This window comes from Trachypithecus francoisi, unplaced genomic scaffold, assembly GCF_009764315.1.
Source record: "Trachypithecus francoisi isolate TF-2019V2 unplaced genomic scaffold, Tfra_2.0 Lachesis_group17, whole genome shotgun sequence".
Taxonomy (NCBI): domain Eukaryota; kingdom Metazoa; phylum Chordata; class Mammalia; order Primates; family Cercopithecidae; genus Trachypithecus; species Trachypithecus francoisi.
The window spans coordinates 93,023,785-93,039,060 of NW_022681462.1; the positions used below are offsets into that span (position 1 = coordinate 93,023,785).

The 15,276-nt window shown below is 37.3% G+C and overlaps 1 protein-coding gene across 2 annotated transcripts in view; it reads left to right on the forward strand.

Annotated features, from left to right (window-relative positions):
* The window catches only part of NBAS (NBAS subunit of NRZ tethering complex), a 426,675-nt gene that overhangs the window by 28,718 nt on the left and 382,681 nt on the right, over positions 1-15,276 (forward strand). For both annotated transcript variants that reach the window (XM_033176517.1, XM_033176518.1), the window contains 4 exons: positions 1,410-1,446; positions 4,106-4,183; positions 4,532-4,579; positions 6,485-6,528. In XM_033176517.1, coding sequence (XP_033032408.1) covers positions 1,410-1,446; positions 4,106-4,183; positions 4,532-4,579; positions 6,485-6,528 — 207 coding nt within the window. The remainder of the gene's footprint in view (positions 1-1,409; positions 1,447-4,105; positions 4,184-4,531; positions 4,580-6,484; positions 6,529-15,276) is intronic.

Below are 15,276 nucleotides of genomic sequence, written 5' to 3' on the forward strand. Positions count from 1 at the left end.
CTCCACTTCCTGTCAGATAAGCGGCAGCATTAGATTATCACGGAAGTGCTACCCCTATTGTGAACTGCACATGTGAGGGATCTAGGGTGCATGGAAAAATTGTCTTGCACAAAACCAGTCCCTGGTGCCAAAAAGGTTGGGGACCGCTGTTCTAGAAGGAATGAAGGTCAAAGCCAGTATGAGTCTCAGAAAGTCTGTGGATGTTGAAGGTGAAATACACTGAGAGACTATTTTAAGGGGTTTATGTGATGTTTCAGATACATCTGGTCAGAGATACTCAAATTACACATTTGGTAAGCCAGGGTATTCATTTAACTCCTGACAAATTTTACGTATGAACTAACAAGAGTCTGAGAAAGGATTGAGCACTAGGTTTACTGAGCTGGTGCTGTGACAGGTTTATCGTATTAATTGATAGAGTCCTTTTATCAGACCAGAAAGGGTAGGTGCCGTTACTCCTTTACATTTTTAGATAAGAAAACTTGCCGAAGGTCATTCATTTGGAATTTGACTGCACGTCTTTCTGGCTCCAAAGTCCATCCTTTTATACCAGTGAATTTAAGTTCGTTATAAAGAGAAAATTCATTTTCACAGAAGTACTTGAAATTAACTATAATCTTCTGATTATACTTTTATCTTCTGATAAAATTATAGTTAATTATAGTTAATTTTATCTTCTGATACAAGAAACACTAGCATATTCAGTTTTCATAATGACAAATGCTTTAAATTTTGAGAATTTAACAAATGTGTACAAATAATAAAAATTCATTGTAGAAAATACAGACACTTTAGATAACTACAAATTAGAAAAAAATTTGTCCTCGTCTTACCACCTAGAGAGAATCTGTTATTCTTTAGATCTTTTTCCATTGATGTATACCTAACTGCATACACAGGTACACACATACATGTACATTTAAAATAGGATGATAGAAAGCATTGTTTTTTCATAGCATGTTAGAGGTTTTGTTTTCCATGGGCTTTCCCATTTTAGGTATTATTATTTTTAAAATATTTGCCATGAAGTATAAAATAGTATCTTGTTTTAATTTTTATACGAATATTTTGTTTTTTAAGGGGTGATTATTATAACTTCTAGTCCATGGTTTCATGAAAGCTTCTTAGATTAAATTTAACATCTCAAACCACTTTTATTTCTTGAACAGTTAGGAAATACCTGAAACTTCTGAATAACACAGAAACTTGGAATTTAATAAGCATATGACCCTGTAAGTGTTATGATGTATATTAGGTTATATTTAGTCTCCCATTTTAAGAGTTGTGTTATTTTTTTAATGACTCACTCTGTAGTATATTTTAGATTTCTCATCTATAAATCTAATTTGAAAATGATTCTTGAAGAACAACTGATTTATAATTGGCTTTGCCATTTCTTTTAATTACAGATCGTTTATTATTTTTACGCCAATACATCTGGTACAGGTGAGTTTTGGTTCTTCAGATAAACAGTGTGAACATCAAATATAAACAACATTCTATATATGATTTGTTTTCATAAAGGAATTCTAGATCATGAGAAAGTTGCTGACATTCAGGCAAACTCAGCGTGAGACATTTCAAACACTTAAGTATAATCTGACAAGATATCTCAGTGGACTTAGGGTAGTGTTTGTTCCCTTAGTTGCTCTTAAGAATGTTTCATGACAACTTCTGCTTCCTCTGATGACTGTTCTCAGGCTTGTCTTGAATGTCCATATGAAGCATCTGTAGCTTGCATACCTTTTAAAAAACATTTTTGTTCTTGTCACATCATCTCACTTGTGGTTAATATTCAACTGCTGTGTATCAGAGAAGGTTCTTTAGGTTTCAGTTCTTGTGTACTTTTTAATTCCTTGAGTGCTAAGTATATTTTCAGGCATGATGCTAATTTCCAGCTTTAGAAAGAACAAAGAAATAATTATTATGACAAAAAAGTTATAATTCTGCTTTTAGATACATGCCTAGGAATTGTTTTATAGAATTATTTAGATAGATTGCTTTTTCCCTGGGAATATCTTGTCATAAAGTTCCAGAGATAATATAGTTCCGTAGGAGAGACCTTTGGCCCTTCTCTAGGACTTGCTCCAATGTCTTTCTGCTTTTACTCTATGTATGTGTGTATGTGCATAAATATGTATATATATGTATATATGTATGCATATTTACAACTTCTATACTTAATTGTATCACTTTTTTGTGGGTGTGGGCTATGATAGGGTAGAGCAATGAGTAGGAAGAGAGAGTGGAAGGAGAGGATGGGAGTATGGGAGGTGGGCTGTGTTTTCTGACCTCTCCAGGCGACAACTTGTTAGTCCCAAACACCCTTGGATAAGGTGTTAAGCTTGTGTTGTTCAGGTTACTGCTTGATAATTCTTTTTGTTATTTATTGAGAAGGAAGACTCAGAAAGTTAACTCTGATACAAGCCCTATCCTCTGTGTGAGAACCTTATGATCAGGCGTCATAAGTAGGTATCTTTTTGTCTCCCTTCCTCCTGAGAAGCCTTTGTCCTTGAATTGGCTGTGTTGATCATTGTACAGGTTACAAATGCACCATGAAGTGATTAATCTGTCTCATGATGTGCTACCTTCAAAAAGATTTTGTTCCATTTGTGCTCTTGAGTTTATGGTAATTAAACCCAAAGGTTTTGGGGTCCATATTTGTTTCAAGTGGCTTTTTCTTATTTTTTTAAAAAAGTTCTTTTAATTATGCAATATAAACATACTGAGAATTATTGACAACATGATCAACCTGTATCAGCTAGCTCTTTCTCTTTTTATGCAAAATGTTACATCTCAAGTCCTTTCCCTTGTTCCTTTCCCTTCCCTTCCAGAGGAAATTATCCTCATATAGATAGTATTCACATACATGTTTCATATCTTCATTATATTTTTGTAACTGCCTTTTGATATTATTTTGTGTTTTAAAAATGAGCATAAATATACTACATGTATATATATATATATTTTTTTTTTTTTTGAAGAGAGGGTCTTATTGTGTTGGTCAGGCTGTAGTACAGTGGCTCTTCACAGGCAAGATCATGGTACACTGTAGCTTTAAACTCCTGGGCTCAAGCAATCCTCCTGCCTCAGCCTCCCATGTAGCTGAGACTATAGGCACATACCATCGCGCCTGGCCACTAACATTTTGAAATCCTATTTTGTCTTTTCTGATTTCCATAATGTATTCTTTTTTTTCTATTTTTCCTTCATGGAATTATGTTCTTTATTCTTCTTTTCCATCTGTTTTCTTGATTTCTTCAAGTATTAGTCCTCTAATTTGCTGTGTCTACTTACTCACTTACGGTGGGTAGTTTCGTGTCTTTTGTGAATGGTTTTATTTTGAACTTACATTTGCAGATTCTTCCATCACGTGAGTAAAGTGAAATTGTAATCTGATCTTGCATATAGTACAGACTTGGACTTTCACTTTTTCATAGGAGATTTTATTCCTGTCCTCCACGGAACCATAGTTCCAGGGAGAGAAGAGAGTCTTTAGTCTCCCTGGGCCTATGGTGAGGTGTTTCTGGTTCCTTCAGTGACCTGGTGCAGCCATTGCTTTTGCAGGATTCTCACTTCCAACTCCTGTCCTCTCTTTGGTTCAGTAGCTCATTTCCTATCCTGCGTGCTAAGTCCTGTTTTAAGTCCTTGTCTCTCCCTTTACCCTGTGCCCAATTCTAGCTTTCAGTGACTTTTTCATTTCTAGTACTTGGAAATTTATCTTTCTTTCTTGTGAGTTTAACTTGATGCTAAAATTTGTTTTTGTTACAGTTGAGCCAGAGTTCCTAGGTAGTTAGAGCAGAAAGGGTTGGTGTAAGTGTACTCTGCTCTGTCATTGGTATGCTAGATGTCTGTTTCCTGGGAAGTACATAACATTTATACCTTTGAACACACAACTGTGTTTTTTGGAAATAGAGAAATATATATGGTCAAATTTCAGCTACCAAATAGTAACTTTTGGTTTTGGATTTGGTAATATTCAAATTTTATATTCTAATGGAAAAAAAATCTCTCTCTCTCTCTCTGTAAGTATATGTGCTATTTGTCTGCTTATATGTGGTTTTCATGATGAGATTTTAAGCTAACTAATGTGTTGTAATTTCAGCCCTGCACCTTTTTTGCTCCCTGATGGACTGGTTCGCTTGGTTAATAAACAGATAAACTGGCATTTGGTACTAGCAAGGTAAGGAAGTGTAAATTTCATATGTGTTTCTATCTGGATTTGCTTTTACATTTCATTATGGATGTTAATTTTGGAATCCTCATGACTTTCAGTCTTTTTATTGTATGTAAATCTCTTTGTTGCAAATATTTAGTATTGTTTAAACATGTTAATTCATGCTGTATTAAATCATTTTGTATGCTTTTGTACCTATATCCTTATTTAATTGTAAGGTCAAAAGATGGATAATTAAAGCATGCGAACAAATTTAGAAATGATTTTTAACTTATTAAATAATTCCATCTGTGTTGAAAACTGCTACAGATATTCATAATAGATTTTCTTCCCCCTCTTTCTTCTCCATAAAAGCAATGGAAAGCTTTTGGCTGCTGTTCAAGATCAGTGTGTGGAAATCAGGTAATTGTTAATATTATTCATATTCAAGATTTCCTTTGAGAAACATTTGTTACTCTGTAAATGGAAACTAAGATTTTTGTAGGGGGTATATTTAAAAGGATTTTATTTTTAACTCACTTAATTTTGTGAGTGTCAAACACCAAGTTATGCCAGTTGAAAAATTAAGGATGCTTTCTCAGAGTTATATGCTTATCTTTCTCCTTCCCCAGATCATTCTGTTGCCTCTTAAGAAATTTTACTTTCTCGGTAAACGAGGCCTATCCTCCAGAACTGTGGAAATCACTCTGTTTGACTATTTACTGCTACGTCAGCTAAACAGACACTCAGGAAGGTGTAAAAGAGTAGGGATGGTTCAGCACTTTGGGAGGCTGCGGCGGGCGGATCACAAGGTCAAGAGATTGAGATCATCCTGGCCAGCATGCTGAAACCCTGTCTCTCCTAAAAATACAAAAATTCGCTGGGCATGGTGGCGTGCACCTGTAGTCCCAGCTATTCAGGAGGCTGAGGCAGGAGAATTGCTTGAACCTGGGAGGCAGTGAGCCGAGAACTGGTTGCAGTGAGCAGAGATTGTGCCACTGCACTCCAGCCTGGCGACAGAGCGAGACTCCATCTCAAAAAAAAAAAAAAAAAAAAAAAAAAAAAAAAAAAATAGGGATGGTTTTGCTCTACTGGTACAAAACTGTAGATTGAATATGGGTGTTCAAAAGACCAAGGTTACATATTACTTGAGACCAATTATGCTGTCTGTCCTCTTGAGACATTCAGTGGTATTATATACACATCTAAAGACATCTCTAAACTGGACTTTTCAGTTGTTTTATTTTTAAACAATGTATCAGTTATGAAGGAAATATCAACCATAGCAACTAAGAAAAATGAGTTCATTCTTTGGGAAATGTTATTAGGAAAATCATATGAAAGAGGAATATATTTACTATTCATTAAGTGGAAGTGGACCATTATGAAGGTCTTCATTATTATCATCTTCACATGGAGTGGGCTGAGGAGAAGGAAGAAGAAGGGAAGGTGGTCTTGCTGTCTCAGAGTGGTAGAGGTAGAAGAAAATCCACATAGACATGGACCTGCACAGTTGAAACCTGTGTTGTTCAAGGATCAACTGTGGTAATTCCATAATATTTCCTTGAGTGCACATAGCGAAGTTTAAAATCTTTATACTGGATATTATTTTCCTCCTTTATAAATGAGACCATACCAGTTTTTCTGATATTCATATGTATCTGTAATTATTTCCTGGGGATAACTTTATAGAAATAGAATTGTTAGGTCAAATGCTACAGACATGAAGGTTTTGGATAATTGTTATTAAATTATTTTCTAGAAGGTTTACCAGTTTTCATTTTTAAACATTTTCTAATAATTATACTACTTGGTATATATTTCAGGATCACAGATTTAAAACAGGTTATTGATTTAAATATGGTGACCTATTAAGGCTCTTTGATTTCTTAAAATATGACTTTTTTTCCCTAAGTGATCCAACTTTGTAATATGATACAGACCAGTAGTTCTTAATTAGGATTGATGTATCCAGCAAAAAAATATTTTTGCTTGGGCCCCATCCCAGATTTCTTGATTCAGAACCTTTAGGGATGGGGACCAGACATCTCTATTGTATGAAAAGACCATGGTAAATTCACTTAGGCTGTGTCACTATATTCCATGTATATATCTCCATACAAAGTAGCTCTGTATCTGATGCAATAAGAAGGTTGGAAGAAAATATTGTCACTGAAAAAAGGGTCATATTGAGGCACAAAACCATGTCTGAGAGGAGAAATGATTGAGTGTTGTATATAGAAACTATCTAGTCCACAGTATCTGGTATTTTATGGTTCTATGTGATGTTATGATAAAACTTTTGCCTTGATTTTGCATGTTTTACAGGTCTGCAAAAGATGATTTTACATCCATTATTGGGAAATGTCAAGGTAAGAGTTTCCAAAATATTTAAAGAATGAAAATTTCAAATGTGCAATGGTTTACAATGTTTCTTAAAAGTTAGGATAGATATTAAATATTTATTAAGGATTATCATGACTATTAAAATACTTTAAAAACATAACTGCTTTTTTTTTTTTTTTACTGTCTTAAATATTTTACTTTAAAATGGTTCATTTTGGTGAGATTTAGAAACTGGGTTCTAAAAAATGTCTAAGCCAGTTTTGGGATGAAGTATTTTTAACTGTCTGTAGCCTTTTATTTTGAATTAAATGCAGAAATAAATAGGTGTAAGTCAAGAGTGAGAAACAGACTAGTAAAAAGTCTAGGATTTGGTCATTTTAAAAATATATTCAGCAAAAATTTACTGACTGTAATTTATGTGTATGTGCTATTTTGCTGGGTGCTTGAGGTATGATTGTGAGCAAAAAGACCTGGTCCTTTATCTCATGAAGCATATAGATGCTCAAATATATAATTACAAACTTTGACAAATCTAATTAAGGAAAAATTAAATCCCATGAGATTTCTTAACCAGGGGTGTTAGATGAGATGGCTAAGAAAGAAAAATGACTTTTGGAAAGCAGCTTTAAGAATGAGTAGTCTGGGTGCAGTGGCTCATGCCTGTAATCCCAGCACTTGGGAGGCCGAGGTGGGCGGATCACTTGCGGTCAGGAGTTTGAGACCTGCTTGGCTGACATGGTGAAACCCTGTCTCTATTTTTTTTTTTTTTTTTTTTTTTTTTGAGGTGGAGTCTCGCTCTGTCGCCCGGACTGGAGTGCAGTGGCCAGATCTCAGCTCACTGCAAGCTCCGCCTCCCGGGTTCACGCCATTCTCCTGCCTCAGCCTCCCGAGTAGCTGGGACTACAGGCACCCGCCACCTCGCCCGGCTACTTTTTGTATTTTTAGTAGAGACGGAGTTTCACCGTGTTAGCCAGGATGGTCTCGATCTCCTGACCTCGTGATCCGCCCGTCTCGGCCTCCCAAAGTGCTGGGATTACAGCCGTCTCTATTAAAAATACAAAAATTAGCCAGACATGGTGACATATGCCTGTAATTTCAACTACCTGGGAGGCCAAGGCAAGAGAATCGCTTGAACCTGGGAGATGGAGGTGACAGTGAGCCAAGATTGAGCCACTGGACTCCAGCATGGGCAACAGAGTCAGACTCTGTTTCAAAAAAAAAAAAAAAAAGAATGACTATAAGGTAGAAGAAGACAGGGAGTATTTCAGTCTGTAGGAGCAGTGTATGAAAAGGCAGAAGGAGCTGGGCGTGGTGGCTCATGCCTATAATACCAGCACTTTGGGAGGCCAAGGTGGGTGGATCACAGGGTCAGGAGTTCGAGACCAGCCTGACCAACATGGTGAAACCCCGTGTCTACTAAAAATACAAAAATTAGCCAGGCATAGTGGTGTGTGCCTGTAATCCCAGCTACTCAGGAGGCTGAGGCAGGAGAATCGCTTGAACTTGGGAGGAGGAGGTTGTAGTGAGCCAAGATCACGCCACCGCACTCCAGCCTGGGCGGCGACAGAGTGAGACTCCATCTCAAAAAAAAAAAAAAAAAAAAAAAGAAAAGGCAGAAGGAGCCTTATGGCAGAGAAAGAGGGTGGTATTAGGTAAATGCATCTATTACCTTTGCTTTATTTACAGGACCTGCAGTTCCATCTGTCTGATCTTGTGTTAGTTTAACAGTGTAATTGTTGTAGGAAGTATAATGATGGTAATCATGGTCATTGTGTTCATTTATATACAAACATTTATAGTGTTCTTACTGTGTGCCTGGCACTGTATTTAGGGCTTTATATGATTTTCTTGTGTAATAGAAATAAAGCAGTATAAATATTTTATCTTAAAACAGTATTAGGATAAAATATATATTTGACATCAATAGAGAGCAAGGAGGTGGGAGGCACTGGTAGTTTTCAGAACTATAATGTGGTAATACAGAAGATTCCTCCACTCCCTCATGGAAATACTGTTATTTTTTATTTTTTATTTATTTTTATTTTTTGAGATAGGGCCTGGCAACAGGGCCTCACTCTGTTGCCAGGCTGGAGCTCAGTGGTGTGATCATGTTCACTGCAGCCTGACCTCGTGGGCTGAAGCGATCTTCCTGCCTCAGCCTCCTAAGTAGCTGAGACCGCAGGCACGCACCAGCACGCCTGGCTAACTTTTTATTATTTTTAAATGTTTTTGTAGAGACGAGGTTCTTGCCTTGTTGCCCAGGCTAGCCTCAAACTCCTGGGCTCAAGCAGTTCTCCTGCCTCAGCCTCCCAAAGTGCCGGGATTATACGTGTGAGCCACTGTGCCCAGCCTTTAAGAGAGAGAGAATGGATAATCATTGTAATTGTACTAAAGTGCCGTGATGGAGAAGAATCACTTTCAGCTTAACTTTCCCAAGCCCTGGGAGCCTGTTTATTTATTTGTGTAGTAATTTAATTAATTAATTCATTTTCTTTGAGACAGGGTCTCAGTCTTTCGCTCAGGCTGGAGTTCAGTGGCATGATCATGGCTCACTGCAGCCTCAACCTCCTGGGCTCAGGTGATCCTCCCATCTAAGTTTCCCAGGTGGCTGGGGCTACAGGTGCATGTCACCATGCCCAGCTAATTTTTTGTATTTTTGATAGATACAGGGGTTTGCCATGTTGCCCAGCCTGGTGCACTCATGGGCTCAAGTGATCCTCCCACGTTGGCCTCCCGAAGTGCTGAGACTACAGGTGTGAGCCACTGTGCTCAGCCTTTTTAAATAGCTCTTTTATTCCACTTGTGTACTTCCACCATCACAGCCTTAGTTCAGGCTCTTCACATTTTTTGCTTGGTGTCTTACAACAGTCTGCTGACAAAGTTTTCTTCTGTATGCCCTTTAGTAATCCACACTTCATACTCCTTGACAAATTGATCATTACAAAAACACTATTCTAGCAAGTAACCATTCACATCTGACTTAACTGCTTTCTAGATTTCTAGAAACCTTGGGCAAGTTACTTTACCTCTCTGAGCCCCAGTTTCATTGTCTGTAAAATGGGCATAATTTTATGAAATTGAGTTGTGGGAAAATTAGATAAATTAATGAGTGTAAAACTCTCGCCACAGTGTCTGACACACCATGAGTACTTAGGAGATGTTAAGCTGTTGTTATAATTACTGTTACTATGATTCTGCCTGAAATCTGTTAGTTGTTTGCTATTGACTGGAATACAGTTCATTTTTTCTAATTTACGATAAAAGACTTTCCACAATCAGCCTGTCTATCCTGTGGGAATTCCCTGCCATATGTCTTACGTTCTAGCACTAAACAGTGTGTGATTTTCTAACTCCATTGTGTTCTTCATGTCTTCATGCCATCATGTACAGATGGTTCCTTTTCTCGGAAGCTCCTACCTTCATATTGAATTAATTAGTCTCGTATGTTTTAGATCAAGCATCAGCTCTTCTCCCTGTATTTGTTCCCACCATTTGTACATCTTCATGTTTCCCAACTAGTGGCTTGTGCCTATATCACAACACTTACTTAGTCTGCTTTCCTTTTTTATTTATTTGATTTTTATATATTTTTTGAGACGAAGTCTTGCTCTGTTGTGCAGGCTGGGGTGCAGTGGTATGATCTCGGCTCACTGCAACCTCTGCCTCCCCGGTTCATGTGATTCTTCTGCCTCAGCCTCCTGAAGTTGCTGGGATTACAGGTGCGTGCCATCACACCTGGCAATTTTTTGTATTTTTAGTAGAGATGGGGTTTTACTATGTTGGCCAGGGTGGTCTCGAACTCCTGACCTCAGGTGATCCACCCTCCTCGGCCTCCCAAAGTGCTGGGATTACAGGCTTTGAGTCACTGCGCCTTGCCTGATTTCCTTTTATAATTGTTGATTTACTTGTTGGATTCCCAGTTAGTTTGTAAATTATTTGACAGCAGGGTTCGTATCTTACTCAACGTACGTTTTTTTTTTTCATGCTTAGCACGGCACCTGACATACTGTAGGCACACAATTTTTGACCCTATCAAGTGGGTAATAGCACTTGGGAACTATTCAAATGGTTTTTATGGATGAACGAATATACCAACGAAGTTTGTTTGCTTGTTTCTTGTTTAACTTTAGAAATTCACAAGAGTGTATATATATTTATTATATATAACACTGTCTATATTATACATATTATAATGATCCAGATATAAATTTGTGGATACTTATCATGGCAGTAGTATTTTTTATTCCTTATGTATACATGTGTATACATAGCATGAATAGAACAATAAGGGTGGATAAGAAGACCTGTTTGCCTAACCCTTTTGGGAGTGAGAGAAGGGGAGGTAGTACTTAAGTGTGAATATCTAAAGCTTGGGGCTCTAGCCCTTTTTGAATATACCTTCTGTAGTTTCCTCACCAGTGCTTATTAGAGTAGACCAGGCCTTGCTTAAATAACGTGTAAAGGTCAAGAAGTTCCCAGAAGAATAATTTGGTGGGTGTTTGACTGCCTTTTTTCTGGTGCAGCCTTTCACTGGGCTTGGGGGGCCTGGATAGGTTTCTGAGGAGCATGCTTAGACTGTTGGAGTGATTCAGATATACAGGGTTCTTTTGAGCTTTGGCATTAGACACCTGATCCTAGCCAGTAAGTAAACCAAGAAATCTACAAAGTAACATGAAAATGGGAAGCTTTACCCTTCTGTATTTTATACAAATTATAATATTTGTCACAGTTTTTAGTGTGTACAGTTAATGTGGCAGCAAGGATAAGAAGATAATGCTTTGAGAGCTAATGTTTTATTTTGTTGGCTTCTGAGTGTGTGAATTTATGACCTTAATACTGCATTAATGGCTTCTTTCCATTTCACATAATGTGAGGTAATGATCATTTGCTTGTTATCTGACTCATCTTTATGGGAATAACTCCCGTATGCCAAATGATATCTCATGTGTGTGCCTGGAGAAAAGGAGCCAGATTGTTGTTAATGCATTTTTGAAACTACATATTGCAGAGTCTACAAACTGAAATAGGAGCTATTTGGTTCTACTTTGATATTTTTCAATTATTGTTTTATAAAATACGTGCCATTTGAGAATGTTTTAAATGTGGATTGTAACTTGTTTTGGCTCTGTTAGGCCATAAATAGTAATTCAGTTTTCTCTTTCTACCTGAATAATGACCTGAAAATAGCACATGAAATTAGAGTTTTTAAAAAGAGTTGTACTCTGTTAATCAACAGTTTTTTTCATATTTTTGATTTTGAGATACCATAAATGGGAGTTTCCTAATTGTACGCAGCAACTTGCCTGCTATAGGTATGGTGAGGTCCCATCAGCCCTCCAGTGGCTGGGTGGGCACTCTGACAGCATGAGCCTCTACTGGTTGCCTCTGGCTTCCAGCAGCCTCATCAGTTTACTGTTAGATGCCATACAAATATGATTTTCTCTGTGTGTGTCGACAGGAAAAAGGTTGGGAAGGATAGACTATTTGAAACACCCAGACTTGGTTTTTTTGTTTTTTTTTTGAGACAGAGTCTGACTCTGTTACCCAGGCTGGAGTGCAGTGGTGTGATCTAGGCTCACTGCAACCTCTACTTCCTGGGTTCAAGTGATTCTCCTGCCTTAGCCTCCCGAGTAGCTGGAATTACAGGCGCCTGCTACCACGCCTAGCTAATTTTTGTATTTTTAGTAGAGCTGGGGTTCATCATGTTGATCAGGCTGGTCTCGAACTCCTAACATCAAGTGATCCACCTGCCTCGGCCTCCCAGAGTGCTGGGCTTACAGTTGTGAGCCACTGGGCCTGACTGAAACACCCAGACTTTGAAATGAAGCATTTTGTTCCAGAATTGTGATTCAGGATCCTCAGATTATATGATAACTGTTTTCCCTTTTTTGTAAGTTTCGATAAAGTCATTTTTTTCCTATTGAAAAAATAATACACATTCTTCGTAGAAACTTTAGAAACTTAAAATAAGCAAAAAGTAGAAAAGAAAAATAAGCTCAGCACCAAGAGATAAATACTATCAACACTTTATTATCTATTGTTTCATAGATTTTTTTGTACCTGTTACTAAAGATATGTTCTATGAAAATAAGTGTTTTGTAATCTGATTTCTTCACTTAAAGATAGGTTGTTAAAAAAGAGTTATTTTTAGGTTGAAGTTTAACAAGCACTTTCCAGAGTATCTTTTTTGATCGTTTCTACTGGATAGCAACTTAGGTGTTAGGACATGGTCTTCCAGCTATCCAGATAATCCAGGAAATGCTTATAAACTTGATCTCTGAGCAGCAAGCAACTAGATATTGTATTTGATTCCACCAGCAAGGGAAAATCATCATCAGGCATTTATGCGGATAATTGTATAAAACATAGCAGATTATTGCATCTGCATTCATGAAGGATATTGGTATCTAGATTGCTCTTTTGTAATGTCACTCTGGTTTAGTATTGGAGTAGTGCTGGTTTGAAAAGGGTTGGCAAGTGTTCCCTCCTTTTTTATTTTCTGAAACAGTTTGTGTGGAATTGAATTATTTCTTCCTTAAATGTTTGATGGAATTCACCAGTGAAACTTGGAGTTTTCTTGTAAGCAGTCTTTTAATTAAATTAATCAATTTAAAATTTTGAGTTTAATTAAAATAGATTAATAAGGCTTTTTAAAATTTTAGTTTACTTTTATTTTAGTTTTTGTGGAATTTTTCCCTAAATTGTAGAAATTATTTGCTTAATGTTTATAATATTCGCTAGTACCCTTCTGTCTGTAGGATCTGTACTGACGTCCCCTCTGTTGGTTTTGAGATTTGTACTTGGTATTTCTCTCTTAAATCAGTCAGGCCAGAGTTTTGTCCATTTATTAATATTCTTCAAGAAAAAAATTTTGGATTGTGTAGATTTCTTTTTTTCCTTACCTTGAATTTTGCCCTTATTAGTTCCTTTCTTCCCCATGCAGGATTTAATTTGCTCTCATTGTTGTAGATGGAAGGTGGAAATTTAGATTACTGAATTTAAACTTTTTTTCATATATAAACATTTAAGCCTGTTCTAATATAAGCATCTTTTTGTTAATTACATCTAATTTAATTCTGTTGTTGCCAGAGAACATAAACAAGAACATTTAACCATTTTCATTTATTGAGGCTTGATTTATGGCCTAGAATATATTCTGTGTTCATGAATGTTTCACATTTAAAAGAATTTGGTTCTTGGATATAGTGCAGGTATTGGATATAGTGTTTTTTTTTTTTTTTTTTGGCCAACCAGAGTCTTGCTCTGTCACCCAGGCTGGAGTACAGTGGCACAATCTTGGCTCACTGCAACCTCCACCTACTAGGTTCAAGCAGTTCTCATGCCTCAGCCTCCTAAGTAACTGGGATCACAGGCGTGCACCACGATACCTGGCTAAGTTTTGTATTTTTTAGTAGACATGGGATTTCACCATTTTGGACAGGCTGGTCTCGAACTCCTGACCTTGTTATCTGCCCGCCTTGGCCTCCCAAAGTGCTGGGATAACAGGCATGAGCCATTGAGCCTGGCTCTTTCAGCTCTTTAAAGATGTCATTGTTTTGTTTTTGACAAGAAATTGAGAGTCATTGCTATTGTTTTGTTAGATATAAGGTGTCTGTCTTTCCTCTGTCTGCTTTAAAATTTTCTCTTTATTATTGTTTGTCAGACATTGATTATCATGTGCCTTGATGGCTTTCGAGTTTATCCTGCTTTAAGTTCATTAAGCTTCTAGATAAGCAGTTTTGTAGATTTCTTCAAATTTGCAAAGTTTATGGCTATTGTTTTTACACAATTGATTTATTTTAAATTTGTTGTGGCATCTTTTTCCATAGAGAATTCCCTTCCTCCCTTCCTCCCTTCCTCCTTTTCCTCTTTTCCTCCTTCCCTCCTTCCCTCTTTCCCACCTTCCTTCCTTCCTCCCTCCCTCCCTTCATCCACCATTTGTCACTTTTTTCTTTATAAAGTCAGAATTTCTTATATTTAGGTCTTTCTTATTGTATAATTGTTAAGGTTTTTCTCTTGTGTTCTTCTGGCGACACTATGAAACATTTACATATTTGGCTTCTCTGATGTCTTTCCATTCCCTCTAGTTTGCCCTTGCTCACTGGTTCTTAACTTGGAAGTAAAGAATGTACATATATGAGAGATTGTTCATTGAATTCACTATGAAAATGAGGAAACTGAGGCCATACCCAGGGTCATACCCAGGTGTCTTGTGGTAGCACTGAGACGAGAACCCAGTGTATTATTTTTAAATCCTTGCTCATTTCCATTTCTAGTTTGGGTAAATGGGCACTGGACTGAAGTCTGCTCCTTGAGAATTTGGGTGTTTGTTATGTCCCACCAGAGTACTAGGCACTGGTCATAAACATTATGAACAAAATGGACACAGCTCCTGATATTTTGGAATTTACAGATTAACAAATAAGGCAGACAATAAAAAGTCTGACAAATCATATGGTTTGGCTCTGTGTCCCCACCCAAATCTCATCTTGATTTATACTCCCATAACTCCCACTGTCGCAGGAGGGACCCAGTAGGAGATAATTGAATCATGGGTGGCAGTTTCACCCATGTTGTTCTCGTGATGGTGAATAAGTCTCGTGAGATCTAATGGTTTTATCAGGGGTTTCTGCTTTTGCATCTTCCTCATTCTGTCTTTGTCTTCTGCCGTCTGTGTAAGATGGGTCTTGCTTCTGCTCGCCTTCTGCCATGATTGTGAGGCTTCCCCAGCCATGTGGAACTATAAGTCCAATTAAACCTCTTTCTTTTGTAAA